General features: G+C 39.4%; 2 protein-coding genes across 2 annotated transcripts; one reads left to right on the top strand and one right to left on the bottom strand.

Annotated features, from left to right (window-relative positions):
- The first annotated feature begins 1,859 nt into the window (after nt 1-1,859).
- Nucleotides 1,860-16,435, top strand: N6AMT1 (N-6 adenine-specific DNA methyltransferase 1). Its single transcript, XM_055567747.1, has 6 exons — nt 1,860-2,040; nt 5,237-5,323; nt 6,045-6,135; nt 10,506-10,589; nt 14,274-14,415; nt 15,517-16,435. The coding sequence occupies exons 1-6, from the start codon at nt 1,907-1,909 to the stop codon at nt 15,621-15,623; spliced, it is 645 nt and encodes a 214-aa protein (XP_055423722.1). The 5' UTR covers nt 1,860-1,906; the 3' UTR covers nt 15,624-16,435.
- LOC129643355 (60S ribosomal protein L9-like) lies at nt 7,848-8,494 on the bottom strand. The gene has a single exon (XM_055567748.1). It carries the CDS (start codon nt 8,460-8,462, stop codon nt 7,887-7,889), a length of 576 nt encoding a protein of 191 aa, XP_055423723.1. The 5' UTR covers nt 8,463-8,494; the 3' UTR covers nt 7,848-7,886.
- Nucleotides 16,436-18,189: the final 1,754 nt, after the last annotated feature.

Raw genomic sequence — 18,189 nt, 5'->3', positions numbered from 1 at the left:
AGAATGGGAGAAAATAATAGCAAATGAAGCAACTGGCAAACAACTAATCTCAAAAATATACAAGCAAATCCTGCAGTTCAATTCCAGAAAAATAAACGACCCAATCAAAAAATGGGCCAAAGAACTAAATAGATATTTCTCCAAAGAAGACATACAGATGGCTAACAAACACATGAAAAGATGTTCAACATCACTCATTATCAGAGAAATGCAAATCAAAACAAGGTACCATTTCACGCCAGTCAGAATGGCTGCGATCCAAAAGTCTACAAGTAATAAATGCTGGAGAGGGTGTGGAGAAAAGGGAACCCTCTTACACTGTTGGTGGGAATGCAATCGAGTACAGCGACTATGGAGAACAGTGTGGAGATTCCTTAAAAAACTGGAAATAGAACTGCCTTATGACCCAGCAATCCCACTGCTGGGCATACACACTGAGGAAACCAGAAGGGAGAGAGACACGTGTACCCCAATGTTCATCACAGCACTGTTAATTATTATAGCCAGGACATGGAAGCAACCTAGATGTCCATCAGCAGATGAATGGATAAGAAAGCAGTGGTACATATACACAATTGAGTATTACTCAGCCATTAAAAAGAATACATTTGAATCAGTTCTAATGAGGTGGATGAAACTGGAGCCTATTATACAGAGTGAAGTAAGCCAGAAAGAAAAACACCAATACAGTATACTAACGCATATATATGGAATTTAGAAAGACGGTAACAATAACCCTGCATGCGAGAGAGCAAAAGAGACACAGATGTATAGAACAGTCTTTTGGACTCTGTGGGAGAGGGCAAGGGTGGGATGATTTGGGAGAATGGCGTTGAAACATGTATAATATCATGTAAGAAACAAATCGCCAGTCCAGGTTCAATGCATGATACAGGATGCTTGGGGCTGGTGCACTGGGATGACCCAGAGGGATGGTATGGGGAGGGAGGTGGGAGGGGGGTTCAGGATGGGGAACACGTGTACACCGGTGGCGGATTCATGTTGATGTATGGCAAAACCAATACAATGCTGCTGCTGCTGCTGCTAAGTAGCTTCAGTCGTCTGCGACCCCATAGACGGCAGCCCACCAGGCCCCCCCCCCCCATCCCAGCCCTGGGATTCTCCAGGCAAGAACACTGGAGTGGGTTGCCATTTCCTCCTCCAATGCATGAAAGTGAAAAGTGAAAAGTGAAAGTGAAGTCGCTGAGTCACGTCCAACTTTTAGCGACCCCCATGGACTGCAGCCCACCAGGCTCCTCTGTCCATGGGATTTTCCAGGTAAGAGTACTGGAGTGGGTTGCCATTGCCTTCTCCGAAACCAATACAGTATTGTAAAGTAATTAGCCTCCAATTACAATAAATAAATTTAAATTAAAAAAATAAATAATAGCAAAAAAAAATGCATTCTCTTGCATGAGGTTTATAAAAAGAGAGCATTCATGATATAGCATCAAGAAGGCAATTTTTGTAATATTACTAAAAAATGAAATAAGGGAAAAAATCTTAATCTAAAGCCTCAAGGCTGAACGTTCAACTGGTGGAAATAAAAAAAATCGTTAAATTTGGTAACCATTCTATTATGGATTTTTTCGAATCCTTGCAAACTAGGAATAGAAGAAAACTTCTAAATATAAAGAGAGAAAACATTCTCCTTAGTCAAAAACAACAAAAGCTGCCTCTACCCAGCGCTAGTCCATAAACTAAAATAAAATTTAATATTCGAAAGAAGGAAACAAACGTGAGTAGTTGCAGATTATACAACTGTCTAATGAACAATGGTAAGACACCCGCGGACCAGCCCTATGGGCGGCTCCTCGCCGCCCCTGGTGCCCCGCCCCCACGGCCATGCCTTGCACGTACGCATGCGCAACTTTGGCGCACGCGCGCCGCCCGGAGGGGGGAAAAGATGGCGGCGCCCAGCTTCCCAACGCCGCTGCACGGGCATGTGGGCCGCGGCGCCTTCAGCGATGTGTACGAGCCCGCAGAGGACACTTTTCTGCTGCTGGACGCACTCGAAGCGGCGGCGGCCGAACTCACGGGGTGCGAGGAGGGCGAGGGTCCCCGCGGGAGAGGGTTCGGGAGTCCTGGAGAGGCGGCGGCGCAGGACCAAGGCAAGGACTGTCGCCGCCCTCCCCGCGAGGAGGCAGTGTCGGCCCGCCTGGGGACAGCTGACACCAGAATACTGTAACTGAAGGTTTTCCCGTGGATGCACACTATCAGTGCGGCAGGGAGCTGTCCGCTTTCTTCCCAGGGTGGTGTTTTGGTTTCAGGGGCTCCGTGCTTCCTCACCACTTCAGGATGTATCGTTTCCTATCAGCTGTTAATCTGAAGAGCCTAAAAAGTAGCGATATTATAACACGCTCAAAAACAAAACGTCCTGAGAACGCTGCCTCTCAATATTACCGTTTTTAATAAATATCAGTGCCCCATGGCATTGTTGAATCTACGCAGTACATAAAAGCATCCTCCAGCAATGGAAGGGCACCAAAAAGAAATGAGGTTGTAAAATACTGGAGTAGAGGAGTGTGTTTAAACCCACTGGATAGCATACTCAGCTACCCAGCAAAAACCTGACCACGTGTGGTTACTGAGCGCTTGAAATGTGACTACCACTGAATTTTTAATTTGTTGTAAAAAATTTAAAGTTACATGCAGCTAGCTGCCTACAGAATATATCCTAGCTTATAATAAGTTTTAAAACTGATTTGTTGAAGTGCTCGTATAGATTTTAATTCAGTATTATAAAAAGCGAATACTTACAGTGTCATTTTTTAGATGAAAGCAATTTAGGTAGTTAGATTTAATTAATTTGGGCTTCCCGGGTAGCCCAGCTGGTAAAGAATCCGCCTGCAGTGCAAGATACCCCCTGCCTCAATTCCTGGGTTGGGAAGTTCCCCTGGAGAAGGGATTGGTTACCTGCTGCAGTATTCTTGGGCTTCCCTGGTGGTTCAGATGGTAAAGAATCCCCCTGCAAAGTGGGAGACCTGTACTCCATCCCTAGGTTGGGAAGATTCCCTAGAGGAGAATTCCCACTTCAGTATTCTTGCCTGGAAGATTGCCATGGGGCTACAGTCCATGGGGTCCCAAAAAGTCCACGCGACTAAGCACACAGCACGCACCGATTTAGTTAAAGATCAAAAGTTGAAATGGGGTTTTTCAGGGTGAAACAAACAGCTGTCAGGCTTAGAAGGTCCAAATTGTATTTGTTTCTCTCCCTTGGTCAGATTTTTCCGTGTATAAATTGCTCCAACTCTTATTAAACCAGTTTTTCATTGTAAGCATTGAAACTTTTGGATCTACTGAAATACAGAATGAAACAGTACTGTTTTATAACATATCTTTTATTATCAAGATATCCCAGAAAGATTTTAAAGCACAAATTGCCTTGCTGTAAAAGGAACTGTTTTTATTTTAAAGTCTTGGGTATTTCTGGTCATGGAATTCTAATTATTTATGAGGCCACAATAGTTATTTTCAAATAGAAGCCTCCTGGTAAGATTGACCAGACCTTCCTACATCACAGTAAAAGCTTGTCAGATGTACAGAGTGGTTCCAGAAGTTAGAAACCCCTAGAGTCTGTTGTTTTTGAATAGTTCATTTGGGAAGTTAGGTGCTAGTGAAGTTGCTCAGTTGTGTCCAACTTTTTGCTACCCTGTCGAGTATAGCCCACCAGGCTCCTCTGTCCATGGGATTTTCCAGGCAAGAATACTGGAGTGGATTGCCATTTTCTTCTCTAGGGGATCTTCCCAACCCAGGGATCAAACCCTCATCTCCTTAGGTGCTAGAGTGCCCCTTAAATACCATCAAACCTGTTTCTGGAATGGGGATGATTTGCACTTTTACTGTATATACAAGATTATGTTGTTGTTGTTTAGTCGTCAAGTCATGTCCAACTCTTTGCAACCCCCCTGGACTGTAGCCCGCCAGACTCCTCTGTCCATGGGATTTCCCAGGCAAGAATACTGGCGTGGATTGCCATTTTCGTCTCTAGGGGATCTTCCCAACCCAGGTATCAAACCCTTATCTCCTGCATTGGCAGGTGGATTCTTTACCACTGGGTCACCAGGGATGCCCATATACCAGATTATAGGGAAGGATAAGTATGGTAGAATTAAGAATTAGTGTATTTAATTGCATTCTTAAGAGTATTATTAATATTCTAAGGTCAGATTACTTGGCTGTTTTCCCAATTCAGTGTAGAGATGTATAAATACAGGATTTCTCTGCTGCTCTAAATCTATTATTAGTAGAAGGAAGGGGGGGGTGGTTCTTGTCTTCCCCTGGGATATGCTGATGGATTCATGAGTTACTTCAAAATGAGAGAAAACATCTTTTATTTTTTATTTTTTTAATATAAATTTATCTATTTTAATTGGAGGCTAATTACTTTACAATATTGTATTGGTTTTGCCATACATCAACATGAATCTGCCACGGTTGTACACGTGTTCCTCATCCTGAACCCCCCTCCTACCTCCCTCCCCATACCACCCCTCTACGTCATCCCAGTGCACCAGCCCCAAGCATCCTGTATCATGCCTCAAACCTGGGCTGGCGATTTGTTTCATATATGATGTTATACAAAAAACATCTTGTATAAATAAATGTTGTAATAATACCTTTTCATTTTTAGGAAACATCAAACTAGGAGCTCCTTCTGGCTAACCCTAAATTAACATTCCATTGTTTATGTAATGTTCTGTGAAAATCAAAAACTATTATTTTGCAGACTTCAATCACACACCCAAAATTTCAACAGTTTTGAACAGTAAAGGAGCACTAAGTGATTGTTGGGAATTAGCTTATTTATCGGAAAAGGCAATGGCACCCCACTCCAGTACTCTTGCCTGGAAAATCCCATGGATGGAGGAGCCTGGTAGGCTGCACTCCATGGGGTATCGAAGAGTCCGACAGGACTGAGCGAGTTCACTTTCACTTTTCACTTTCATGCATTGGAGAAGAAAATGGCAACCCACTCCAGTGTTCTTGCCTGGAGAATCCCTGGGACGGCGGAGCCTGGTGGGCTGCCATCTATGGGGTCACACAGAGTAGGACACGACTGAAGCGACTTCGCAGCAGCAGCAGCAGCTTATTTATAAATTTCTTTTATATTTCCATGTATTTTCAGGTGAGGGATGATTCTGGGAAATAGACATTAAGAGTAGCATGAGTTAATTTCGATGATTGTGTATTTTAATACCACTGTGCTAATATTTATTTTGTTTTATTTTTTTAGAGTGGAAATATGCCTCGAGGTTGGCTCAGGGTCTGGAGTGGTATCTGCATTCCTAGCCTCTGTGATTGGTCCTCAAGCTTTGTATATGTAAGTATAAGTATACACATTCATCCACACCTTGGTCTAAGAGATTCACAGTGACTATGACTGCTTGAATGAAACATTTTTGTAAGTGGATAATATGTATCTGATAGTGTCTATTTTAAGTGTACTTAGGACTCTGATTACAAATTATGCCTCCTTAAAAGTGACAAATGCTTGTTCAAAATTGTCCCATTATACTGCGTAATTATAGAAGCCACATAATAATTTTAAGTCATCTATAAATTTGAATCATTTTTAGATAATTTATCAGGAAAAAATTGGAACATAATAAAATTTCTTTATAGAAGATTTGAGAATATAGAAAATATAAACAAGAAAATAATATCACCCATAAATTTTACCACACTTGGCCCAATTGTTTTCCTCTATTTCTTTCTTCATTTCCTGTGTTTTTCATTTAATACTGTATGATGAGCATTTTCCTTTTAAATTTCATTTTTGGTAGCTGCATAGTATTTCTCCATTGGATTCATAATTTAATAAATGCCTTCAGATATGTTTGCATGTAGCTATATTCTACTCTTGTACTTTGCGTCAATATAACAAATTTTTTCATCAGTATGACAAATCTGAATTTTTTTTTATTCACCATTATTAAAGTATTTCAATTTTTTTCTAAATCTACTTTATATAAAAGGAGTGGAACATTCTTTGAATTTTTATCCATGGACATAGGGTATAGTTTTTTCTTTTCTGTTTATAGGTGCACCGATGTCAACCCTGACGCAGCAGCGTGTACCCTGGAGACTGCACGCTGTAACAGAGTCCACATTCAACCAATAATTACAGATTTGGTAAGCTGATACTCTTTGCTCAGTAGTGTAATAATTAATTTTCTTTTCAATTAAGTTAAGGTCAAGATGATTTACATCAAAGAAACTTGAGTGATTAATTAAGTAACTTTTAACCCAGCACAGTACAGTGCAGTTCATTCAGTCGTGTCTGACTCTTTTAACCCACTAGACAAAGTAAATTCTTTTTTTTTAAATTTATTTATTTTAATTAGAGTCTAATTACTTTACAATATTGTATTGGTTTTGCCATTCTTCTTAACTGATCAGTTCAGTTCAGTTCTGTTGCTCAGTCATGTTTGACTCTTTGCGATCATGAACTGCAGCACGCCAGGCTTCCCTGTCCAACATCAACTCCCAGAGTTTACTCAAATTCATGTCCATTGAGTCGGTGATGCCATCCAACCATCTCATTCTCTGTTGTCCCCTTCTCCTCCTGCCTTCAGTCTTTCCCAGCATCAGGGTCTTTTCCAGTGAGTCAGCTCTTCGCATCAGGTGGCCAAAGTATTGGAGTTTCAGCTTCAACATCAGTCCTTCCAATGAATATTCAGGACTGATTTCCCTTAGGATGGACTGGTTGGATCTCCTTGCAGTCCAAGGAACTCTCAAGCATCTTCTCCAACAACACAGTTCAAAAACATCAATTCTTCAGCACTCAGCTTTCTTTATAGTCCAACTCTCACATCCATACCTGACTACTGGAAAAACCATAGCCTTAACTAGACGGACTGGTCATAACTTTTCTTCCAAGGAGTAAGCGTCTTTTTATTTTATGGCTGCAGTCACCATCTGCAGTGATTTTGGAGCCCAAAAGTGATTCTGGGCTCTTAAGCTAATACAATCCACCTTTCCCACAATCCAAAGGAAACTTCTGTTGGCTTGTACAGATCAGGTATCTTTCAGTCAGAAGTGAAGAAAATCCATCAAACCGGCTTTAATAAAAAGAATGGATGGCTTCAGGCATGGCTGGCTTCAGGAACTCAAATGATGTTGCAGTCATCTTTTTCTTTGCTCTAAACTTCTTTCTAGTAGCTCTGTTCCTCTGCAGTCTTTGGCTGTGTGGTAGCAAGATGCTTGCATGTCCATATCTTATTTCTCAGCAACCCCACAGGGAAAGAAACAGTTTTTCTTTCTATTTTCAGTTAATCTAGCAGAAACCCCAGACTGAGTACCATTTGTATCAACTTTGGTCATATGCCCATCTCTCAGTCTGTTACTGTGATCCAGGGGGATTGGATATGCACGAGATTGACTTGAGCCTGAGTGGTAGTCCCACTCCCACAGCTGGGTTGAAATAAACCCTACCCATACCACTCCTATCGAGAAGGAGCGGAGGTAGAGTTTCCTCAATGAAAGTCAAGGAGACGTCATCAGAAGAAAGGCAGAACGGGTCCAGGGCAGGTAGAAAAGAACAGATGACAACTCCAGAACCATTATTTTAAGTTACACATCATACATTTCTCAATTCCATTTTTCAGAATATTTTTGATTATACGAGTAAGATTTGGATAATTTTGAGCCTTTTTTTACTTATAAATGTTAATGACTTTTTATAAGCAAAAATCATGATAGTATGTACAAGGTGGGCCTAAGACATATAATATGCTTTCATGCTGTTTGGCCTATATTACTCTTTTTTTTTTTTCTTTTTTTTTTTTCAAATCAAGAGTTTTTATTGTCTCTTTAAAACATCACACCTGAGTCCATAAAACCATCTGCTATCTTGTTGTTTCTGCAGCAGGATCACTGAGATCTTATTGATCAGCCTGCTGAACTGTTCCTTTTTCAGAAACATAGATACCATCCAAAAATTTTCTGATATCCTTGTTTTTAACTGTGGTGGCTTGCTGAATCAAAGCAGCTGAATTTGACACAAGTTCAATGTCATTTCCTTCAAGAATCAACTCATCTTTCTGGGCTTGAGATACTGAACAGGCAACCCCTGGCCTCATTCGAACCCTGCGTATATATTTTTCACCCAAAAAATTTCGGATTTCCACAAGAGAACCATTCTCCTGAATAACAACGTTGATGGGGAAGTGGGCATACACCGACCTCATCTTGTAACGGAAACCCAGTGTAACACCCTTGATCGTGTTCTGTACGTGACTACAGATTGTGCGAACAGTGGCCAGTTCCTTTCTGTTTCCCCACCATTTGTCAACATGGAGCCTCTTTTTCTTTCCAAGGAGACTGAGTTCTACATTGATGTGATTGAAGTCCCTCTGCAGGGTGCCTCTGGGGCCCTTCACAATAACTGTCGGTCCCTTCAAGTTAATGTCGACATTTTCTGGGATGTCGACAGTCTGGTTGCTGAGAATGGTCTTCATTCTCGAAGTAGATGCGGCAAAAAGAGCTATATTACTCTTATACTGATAAGGTTTTGAGGTGTTTCTTTTTTAAACTCACAAATGATTTAAGGAATCAAGCCAAAGATCTAAGAAATTTTGTATCACTAGAAGTTGTTAGTGCTATTATTAAAAATTAGACTATCAAGAAAGGTACTCAGTTGATTTACATGAAATCAGTATGGTGATTTTGCTCTTGAAATTTTTTAATATGTCCATAACTAGTATTAAATATATGTTTTCCTGGTATAATAATAAAACTTTAGAGATAGAAGAAATTTGGAATATCTATATTTGTTAACAGGTAAGGGACATTTTTGAAAGTCATTAAATTAATACAGTGATAAATCCAGAGTTTATGCCCAGATTTTCTGAATCAGAATCTAGAGGTCTCACAGCCTTTTAAAGGTGGAAGTCAGTTCTAAAGCTGTCAGAATCCATTTTGTCAATAGTGAAAGTTGACCATAATACTCAGTGCTGACTTGTGGCAAAGAAAATAAAAGACGTAGGTATGAAGTGAAGTGAAAGTTGCTCAGTCATGTCCAACTCTTTGTGACCCCATGGACTATTCAGTCCATGGAATTCTCTAGGCCAGAATACAGGAGTGGGTAGCCATTCTCTTCTCCAGGGGATCTTCCCAACCCAGGGATCGAACCCAGGCCTCCCGCTTTGTAGACGGATTCTTTACCAGCTGAGTCACAAGGGAAGCCCACTTTGCAAAACTTTACATTTGCTTGTATTCAGAACACTAGACATATATTATCACAACTATCAAAAACTATTGTTTTGGATAATTGAGTTTGTTTACAAAGTTTGTATTTCGTTTTAGTTTTAGAAGGAAGTCTTCTTCAAATGTGTCTTATGCACTTCCTTACATTCTTAAACTGAACATAATTTTACCTTTTAGTGATTCAAGGTCATTAATATGAATATCAGTCATCATTCTGTACTGCATGTGATGATGACAAGGCTTATTAGAGTCTAAGTTTTTATTTTCTGCAGTGATTCTGACGTTTTATTTTCTCTCCTCTTTGTCTTTTCACTTGCTTTATGTTGTCATATTTTACTGCTCCCCATAGATAGCACTTCCTCTCTCTTTTCATATGCTTTGTGCTAGAAATGCATAGATGTGTGCTAAGTCAATTCAGTCGTGTCCAACCCTGCAACCCTGTGGACTGTAGCCTGCCAGGCTCCTCTCTCCATGGGATTCTCCAGACAAGAATCCTGGATTGGGTTGCCATGCCCTTCTCCAGGGGATCTTCCTGACCCAAGGATTGAACCCATGTCTCCTATGTTGAAGGCAGATTCTTTTACTGCTGAGCCACCAGGGAAGCCCTTGTGCTAGAATATCAAGCAATTAATTTAGTTAGAATTGTATTTAAACTAAGAGTTTAACAGTTCTGAATAATTCTATAGAAAGATATATCAGTTCAAAGATTTATAAGATGCTGAACAACTTATGTTTTTAGTGTCTCTTCCCACTATTCTTAGTTCTTTTTTTCTTTGATATATAATTGTTTCAGCCAGTCCATTTACAAGTTACTAAAGAAGTACAAAGAAAAGTACAGCCCCATCATCTGGTATTTTTGTCATTAATATATGTTTTCTGTCATCTTATAAAACATTTCCCTTAGTTGTAGAAAATAAGTATTTAAGTTAGCTATAAATTTAAAGTTGTGTACAAATCTATGTAGCATATATGAGAGCTTGCCTTCTTCTTATTTTATCTTCTAAAAGTGAGCCCAGAGTGTAGCTATTGAAGCTATTGAAGAGCGGAGTGTTCATTCTGATAAATAGCTTATTTTCCTTGTTTATAGGTGGAAACATGTTTTTTTTTTATCTGAATCAAAATACAAAAATATTTATCTCCATTTCTGTCTTAAATATGGCCTCTAACACATTTTGTCTAAAAACGTGGGAGAATATATTTAAAGATTGATTGATTGATCCATCTATTCAACCATCTACTTATTTATTTATTTCTGGGTCCAGCTTAAAATTCTGACTCTCTTGAACATTTTTTAGGTCAAAGGCTTGCTACCAAGATTGAAGCAAAGTGTTGATCTTCTTGTGTTTAATCCTCCTTATGTTGTGACTCCACCTGAAGAGGTAAGACGTACAGCAAAATTTAATTACTAATATTTTCAGCTGTTTTCTGTCTCAGATCAAATGTACTTCATCATATGACATCAGTCAGCTGCTAATAACAGACTGCTCTGAGTTTACTCATGTGAAAGTGAAAGTCACTCAGTTGTGTCTGACTCTTTGTGACTACATGGACTGTATAGTCCATGGAATTATCCAGGCCAGAATACTGGAGTGGGTAGCCATTCCCTTCGCCAGGGGATCTTCCCAACCCAGAGATCGAACCCAAGTCTCCCGTACTGCAGATGGATTCTTTACCAGCTAGCTACAAGGGAAGCCTAAGAATACTGGAGTGGGTAGCCTATCCGTTCTTCATCAGATCTTCCCAACCCAGGAATCGAACCAAGATCTCCTGCATTGCACGCAGATTCTTTACCAACTGAGCTATCAAGGAAGCCTGGTTTTACTCATAATTGTCAATTATTGAATACTATTGGTAGACATAGGAAAGGAGCCTGAAATTAATGAAAATTCAAACTGTGATCCATATCTAGTCTTTAAAATCCCATCCATATCAGGCCATGGTATTTAAATCGTAAGTGTGTGTGTACCTTTGTCATGAATAACAAATCTGCAAAACAAAATATTTTAATCAGCCTTAAATTCACATAGGAATTATCTCTGAAAGGGTCAGGTTTCCTCCTTTCACAAGTATTTGGAAGTGGGGGAGGAGGAGAACCAATTCTCACTTCAGGTAGGAAAAGGTATAACCTTGAAATACGTAATTATAAAGTTTTCAGTCATGAAGAGGTAAACCATATTAGAAGTGTTAGAAAATAAAAGAAGTGTTAGGCATTCAGTCATGTCTAACTCTTTGTGACCCCACGGACTGTAACCTGTCAGGCTCCTCTGTCCATGGAATTTCCCAGGCAAGAATACTGGAGTGGGTTGCCATTTTCTTCTCCAGGGGATCTTCCTGATCCAGGGATCAGACCCCCGTCTCCTGTGCTTCTTGCATTGCAAGTAGATTCTTTACTCTCTGTGCCACCAAGGAAGCCAACCATATTAACCACTTCCCAATTTAAAGAAAGAATGGACAAAGCAGACAGAAGTGCAGTAATGGACTAAAGCTTGCTTTCCTTTGAATTATTATACCTATTTTATTCTTTGATTATCAGCAAGGCTGATAAATATTGCATTCATCTCCACCAAGAAGGGAGAGGTCTGCATTGCTGCTGCCGCTCCTACTGAGAAGCTGTTGCTCCCCTGACATATGAAATCATTTGAGAAGGAAAGTCATTGTCATAAGGTGAGCAGCAGTTGAGGGAAATGCAGCTAAATAAAATACATGCAGCTCAGGAAAGCACTATGGAAATAAATATCATGAGTAACAAAAATGGTTTAGTCCAGTAATCTAGTCTTTTGGATGTAATTTAGGAAAATCATTAACAACAGAATAAAAGTTGTAATTTACAAAAATATGTTTATTGCACCTTTATGTATGATGGCAAATAATATGAACCTAAGATGTAACAGAAAAGAAACAAGTAAATCTTGGTTTATCAGGCCCACAAACTACTGGGAAGCCTAGTGAATGAAGAGGAGATTCTGGGAACATGCTAATACGATTGGGCTTCCTTTCTGCCACATTCCTACTACTAAGCTATGCATGTAATTATGCAGATAATTGAGTGTGGGCAATGTCTTGGGCTTTGTCACTGTTCCAACAGAGAAAGCTAGTGTCTTCTGTTAGCAGAGCAGTTAGCAGGGTTAAAAGGCAGCATAACAAAGATTTCTTGGAGCTTAAGAACACGTTTTACAATGTAAAACATTAGGAAACAAATTGAGAGACTGTAGTCTCTGTCATGACCTGAGTCAGTGGTCTGGAAACCAAATAAAATATTTTGGTTTATGAAGATAAAAAGAATGAAATCATGAAGGTAAAAGTTAGGAAATTTAGAGGCTAGATCCAGGAGATGTAACATACAAATACCAGGAGTTTGCGCATATAAAAAGTTGTGTCTATAATTACTGTTCATCTCTAAACGTGAGGTTAGATATTGTGGTTTGAACCTGTGACCTGTCAAGGATTAGGAGCAGGTTAGTCAGCAGGCCACCAAAGGTGACCCTCCTTCCGAAGATGAGAACTCCCCTCTGTGGCCTGTGAGACTGTGGTTGGTGAAGGGCCGTCTCCAGTGCAAGCAGACAGAGCTGGCCGAGCATCCCCAGAAGGCAGGTAGAAAGGGTCCAGCACCGAGGGCTCCTAGTCCATGCTAAACAGGGCCATCACCATGCACGCTTTCCACAGAGCACTGTGCCCTGTGAAACATTCAGAGAGTGGGCTCCTCCGAAACAAGGGAGGAAGCCAAGGAGGAGGAAGACATGAGCCCCAGAAAAAGGGAGTTCTGGGAATGCTAGGAAAGGAAGTCTCCAGCAGGGAAGTCTTGATTAAAACAGAGGAACTGATAAAGGCCCTTCTATGATTAACTTTGTGGGAAAGTATATGGAGAAGCTTATGACACGTATGAGAATAATTTAAATACAAAAAGTTAAGCAAATGGACATGCTGAATGCCCAGCAACAGCTAAATAAGAGATGATACTTTTATACCATAAAATATTATGTAGCTATTAAAAAGGAAATTGAACTATACCTGATCACACGAAGAGATTTCTATAAGGTATTGTTGAGTGAGAAAAGTAAGATACAAGTAAGAATGTAGATACAATCTTATCTTTGTAGAACATGGACAAAAAAGAAAAACGTGTGTGTGTGTGTATAGAAGATGGGAGGGGAGCAGATGAACAAAACAGTAAAAGGGGGAAAGTACAGGTTTTTTTTTCAAGATGTATGAACATACTTCTTTTAGTTATACATGAACATGGTTATAGGTAGAAAGAAACTGCTTTTATGCCTTGACAAATGAAAGTAGAGTGTACAGCTGTACATAGATAATTTAAACTGAAATATGAACAAAAACCATTAAAGGGATTAGGAAGAAAATTATTATATTAGAGTTTAAATAGTTTTTTGAGTGATTTCTTCAATATATTCCTTAGTTTTAGAAACAATATACAGTGGTAAGGCTCTAAAGATTTTTAATGCTATATAAACTCTCAAGGTTTTGTTTCTATAATAAGATTGTTATAGGAGAAAGTGCTTCCTTGTACCTTTATATAATAAATGGGTTCCTAAGAAAGGGCTGTGATACTCGGAGTATCTAAGAGAGCCGGCTGCTGTGGGATGTTGTCAAGCTTTGTTGCTGTGAAGTAGATCTCTCATAATACAAGTTCTCCCATCTAGTTTCTTTCTGATTGTTCTGTTTTAAATAGAGGAATTTAAACATGTTGATGGTAACAGCTATTACTAAGTCACATTATTAAGTGCAGGGCATTGTTCTCAAACTTTAAATATACTTCCTCATTTGTTCCTAATAGATAAAAAGATTGTTTTTTGATCATTTTCCTAACTGTAGAAATAAAAGTGTTACTTTCCTAATGTTACAGATGAGAAAGGAAAGTAGTTCATCAAGATTAGAGACTTACATACAAGGTTACACATGCTAGGAAACAGTGGGTCACAGATTCAACTTTACCGCCACCTCCTCATCAGCCGTAAAATACAAAATACATACCTGTTTGGTCATCGTAGCTTGTCAAAAAGATTGCGTTTTTGTGTGTGTGTAACTTAGAACAGTCTTTCTAACAGGTTGGGAGTCGCGGGATACAGGCGGCTTGGGCTGGTGGCAGAAATGGTCGTGAAGTCATAGACAGATTCTTACCACTGGCTCCAGATCTCCTTTCACCAAGAGGATTGTTCTATTTAGTCACCATTAAAGAAAACAATCCAGGTAATACAGATCATTTCATCTTTTAACCATTTCCTTAGCTGAAATCAAGGTTAATTGTGTCAAAGACTATAATTAAGTAACCCAGAATGGTAATGAATGTAGTTGCTGACAGCTACTCATACAGACATAGCGTTCATGTTGAAGAGGAGAGAGATTTTAAGAGGGAGATTTTTCTGATTTTAAAGAGTATTGTGTTTTTGAGGGGTTTTCCCCTAATTTATAAACCAGTACTCAAATATAGAGTCTGTAATTTCTTCTTCTAACACCTGACCTTCAATACTGTGAATTTTCTATTTTCTAGTCTTTATGTCATTGGCAGTTCTGCTGTATATTCTTTAGTTAATCTGAAGTTTTATCATGAAAGCTATCTCCTGATAGTGATTTTTATATCCTGGCTTTCAGATTAGTTGGTAACTAAATTGACTGTAATCTTTCTTCTCTTTTCTGTACATCTCAGGTTTGATTTTTATGTGAATATATATATATATTTATGAGAATATATATATATTCTCAGTCCCTCAGATCACATCATAATTACTAGTGTTGGTGGTTTGAGGGGGAGGTGGGTTGTGTGTGTGTGTGTGTGTGTTTTTTTTTTGGTAACTCCAGTTTCCTGGTTTTGTCTTTGTAGTGTAAAATATTAACAAAGGGAAGGTTGTACTTTTTTCAATACTCCTGAAAATAATAAGCTACTTCGTTTACTGCCACTTTTTGACATCACCGTATGATTTGCCCATACCCTTGTTGGCTTTTTTCATCCAGAAGGAGGAACATAGGGCAGAGATTAGAGCCAGGCAACTCAAAAATGAATCATTTATTGTAATAGCAAGTATAACTCCTGTTTCTATTGAGTCCAGAGCGGGCTACCACCGCACCGTAGTCATTCACTCTTGACTAGAAGTTCTCAGCAACACCCTGAAAATACAGAGTGCGCTCATCTATCTGAAGTCCAAGTTCACTTTAATAGAAATTGCATGGTGTTCACTGTTTCCTCAGATGAGTGGAACTTGTAAATAGTCTGTTACTAAATAAACTGTGTAGTGATCGTGCACACTTCACCAAATGATTTAATTGGATTTTATCTTTTAATTTTCATTTTAGAAGAAATTTTGAAAATAATGAAGACAAAAGGTCTACAAGGGACAACTGCCCTTTCCAGGCAAGCAGGCCAAGAAATGCTTTCAGTCCTCAAGTTCACCAAGTCCTGATCTACAGTGTGTGCTACTTAAAGCTGAATGCTTTTGGCATATTTTGAAACTGAAAGTTTTTTCTTAGTTAACAAGTAAAATTGTCAGAAATTTGTTATCTAGAAAAAGGCAGGCAGGTAGGGCATTTCCTTTTACCCAGCAGTCACCTACAGGAATATTTGCACAAATGCAAGTAAATATATATATATTGAATTTCACATATGTATATGTATTATATGTGGAGAATATATAATGAAAAAGTTACACTTAATTATACATGAAGAGGATGTTCATTTCAGCATTACTTGTAATGGCAGAACAATGAAGTTAACTGTCCATCAGCAAAGGGATTGGTAAAATAAAGCACAATATATTCATGTTACTAAACATCTCCAGCCATTAAACATGAGTCACGTCTGTATATACTGAACCAGAAGGGGTTCGTTATGTAAAACTGATCAGTGAAAAAAAGCAAGTTGTAAAATAATGTTAGCCTATATGTATATTTTTTAAAAACTAACCAAGAATGTTTGTGTGTATGTGTATATAAGAAATTCTCAAAAGGTACATGCTGCTGCTGCTGCTAAGTTGCTTCAATAGTGTCCGACTCTGTGCAACCCCATAGACGGCAGCCCACCAGGCTCCCCCATCCCTGGGATTCTCCAGGCAAGAACACTGGAGTGGGTTGCCATTTCCTCCTCCAATGCATAACAGGTGGGAATAGAGGAACCTTCATTCTTTTGTGTTGGCATTTGTACAGTGATAATCTATTCTATAATGAAGCAGTTTTTTATATAAAAAATTTTTAAGTTTACATGCTTATTGTCTCCATTCTCTTCTATTATTTAGAGTGGCTTCTGCTTCCATTCTTCTCTCTAGTCACATTTCTCCCACTTTTTATCCTCTATCATATATTTCTATTTTCTTCTTATACATTGCAAACTGATCTAATTTTTTTCTTAGATCAGGGAGAGTTGTATGTAAATAAACTCAACACTCAGATTAATCATATATTTAAGAGCTTAGGGACTTCCTTAGTGGACCAGTGGTTCAGAATCTGCCTTCCAGCGCAGGGGACACAGGTTCCATCTCTGTTGAGGGGGCAACTAAGCCTGCACCCTGCAGCAAAAGAAGCCCGCATGCTGCAACTCTAGAAGCCCGTGCGCCGCAAGAAGCTGCCAGTGTGCTTGCCACAGCAGGAGAAGCCCACGAACTGCGCCACAGACCCAGTGCAGCCAACATGTAAATAATTAATAGATAAAAAGGTTTTTTGTTTTTTTCTTTTTAAAGAGTCCTCATGTATCTTTCAAGAAATGTCAAATTACCTTAACTAAGTTTGGGAACCTCTTCTGTAGTTCCCCCCCAAACCCCCATTTAAAATATGCAGTTGACCCTTGAACAACATGGGTTTGAACTGTACAGGTCCACTTACTTGTGCACAGATTTGTTTCAATAAAGACACTGCAGTACTTCACAATCTGTGGTTGGTTGAATCCGTGGAGGCCATGGAGGGTCTGGCTGTAAAGTTACATGTGGATTATTGATGTGCAGAAGGGACCAGTGCCCTAACCCCCGTGTTGTTCAAGGGTCAACCGTATTTATGAAAGTCAATTAGCAGGACTGTAGGACCAGAGTGAGAAGAATCTAGAATTTATTTTTAGTTTGGTTACATTCAGAATCACCCGAGGAAGTTTCAGTTCAGTTCAGTCGCTCAGTTGTGTCCGACTCTTTGCAACCCCATGAACCGCAGCACACCAGGCTTCCCTGTCCATCACCAACTCGGAGTTTACCCAAACCCATGTCCCACATAACAGATTCACTTAAAATTCTCCATGCACAACAAGCATCTCTTGAAAAAGTCTTGTGTTCTATTTGCTAAACTCTGTTTTACCTAAACTTTACTCTCTCAACTCCCATGTGCTCTCCAAAAATCAATCTTCCTGTTAATAGTCAGTTTTCATTCCAATCCCAAAGAAAGGCAATGCCAAAGAATGCTCAAACTACCGCACAATTGCACTCATCTCACACGCTAATAAAGTAATGCTCAAAATTCTCCAAGCCAGGTTTCAGCAATACGTGAACCATGAACTTCCTGATGTTCAATCTGGTTTTAGAAAAGGCAGAGGAACCAGAGATCAAATTGCCAACATCCACTGGATCATTGAAAAAGCAAGAGAGTTCCAGAAAAACATCTATTTCTGCTTTATTGACTATGCCAAAGCATTTGACTGTGTGGATCACAATAAACTGTGGAAAATTCTGAAAGAGATGGGAATACCAGACCACCTGATCTGCCTCTTGAGAAATCTGTATGCAGGTCAGGAAGCACCAGTTAGAACTGGACATGGAACAACAGACTGGTTCCAAATAGGAAAAGGAGTTTGTCAAGGCTGTGTATTGTCACCCTGTTTAAACTTATATGCAGAGTACATCATGAGAAATGCTGGACTGGAAGAAACACAAGCTGGAATCAAGATTGCTGGGAGAAATATCAATCACCTCAGATATGCAGATGACACCACCCTTATGGCAGAAAGTGAAAAGGAACTCAAAAGCCTCTTGATGAAAGTGAAAGTGGAGAGTGAAA

This window comes from Bubalus kerabau, chromosome 2 (assembly GCF_029407905.1).
Source record: "Bubalus kerabau isolate K-KA32 ecotype Philippines breed swamp buffalo chromosome 2, PCC_UOA_SB_1v2, whole genome shotgun sequence".
NCBI classification, from domain to species: Eukaryota; Metazoa; Chordata; class Mammalia; order Artiodactyla; family Bovidae; genus Bubalus; species Bubalus kerabau.
Note: the sequence above shows the minus strand (reverse complement) of the source record. Positions and strands in the feature narration are given on the sequence as shown.

Excerpts from the sequence above, each read along its gene's own strand:
- N6AMT1 (XM_055567747.1), top strand. The coding sequence starts at position 1,907 with ATGGCGGCGCCCAGCTTCCCAACGCCGCTGCACGGGCATGTGGGCCGC. Across the intron at positions 6,136-10,505 it reads AACCAATAATTACAGATTTG|GTCAAAGGCTTGCTACCAAG; the intron begins GTAAGCTGATAC and ends AACATTTTTTAG. Across the intron at positions 10,590-14,273 it reads TTGTGACTCCACCTGAAGAG|GTTGGGAGTCGCGGGATACA; the intron begins GTAAGACGTACA and ends TCTTTCTAACAG.
- LOC129643355 (XM_055567748.1), bottom strand. The coding sequence starts at position 8,462 with ATGAAGACCATTCTCAGCAACCAGACTGTCGACATCCCAGAAAATGTC.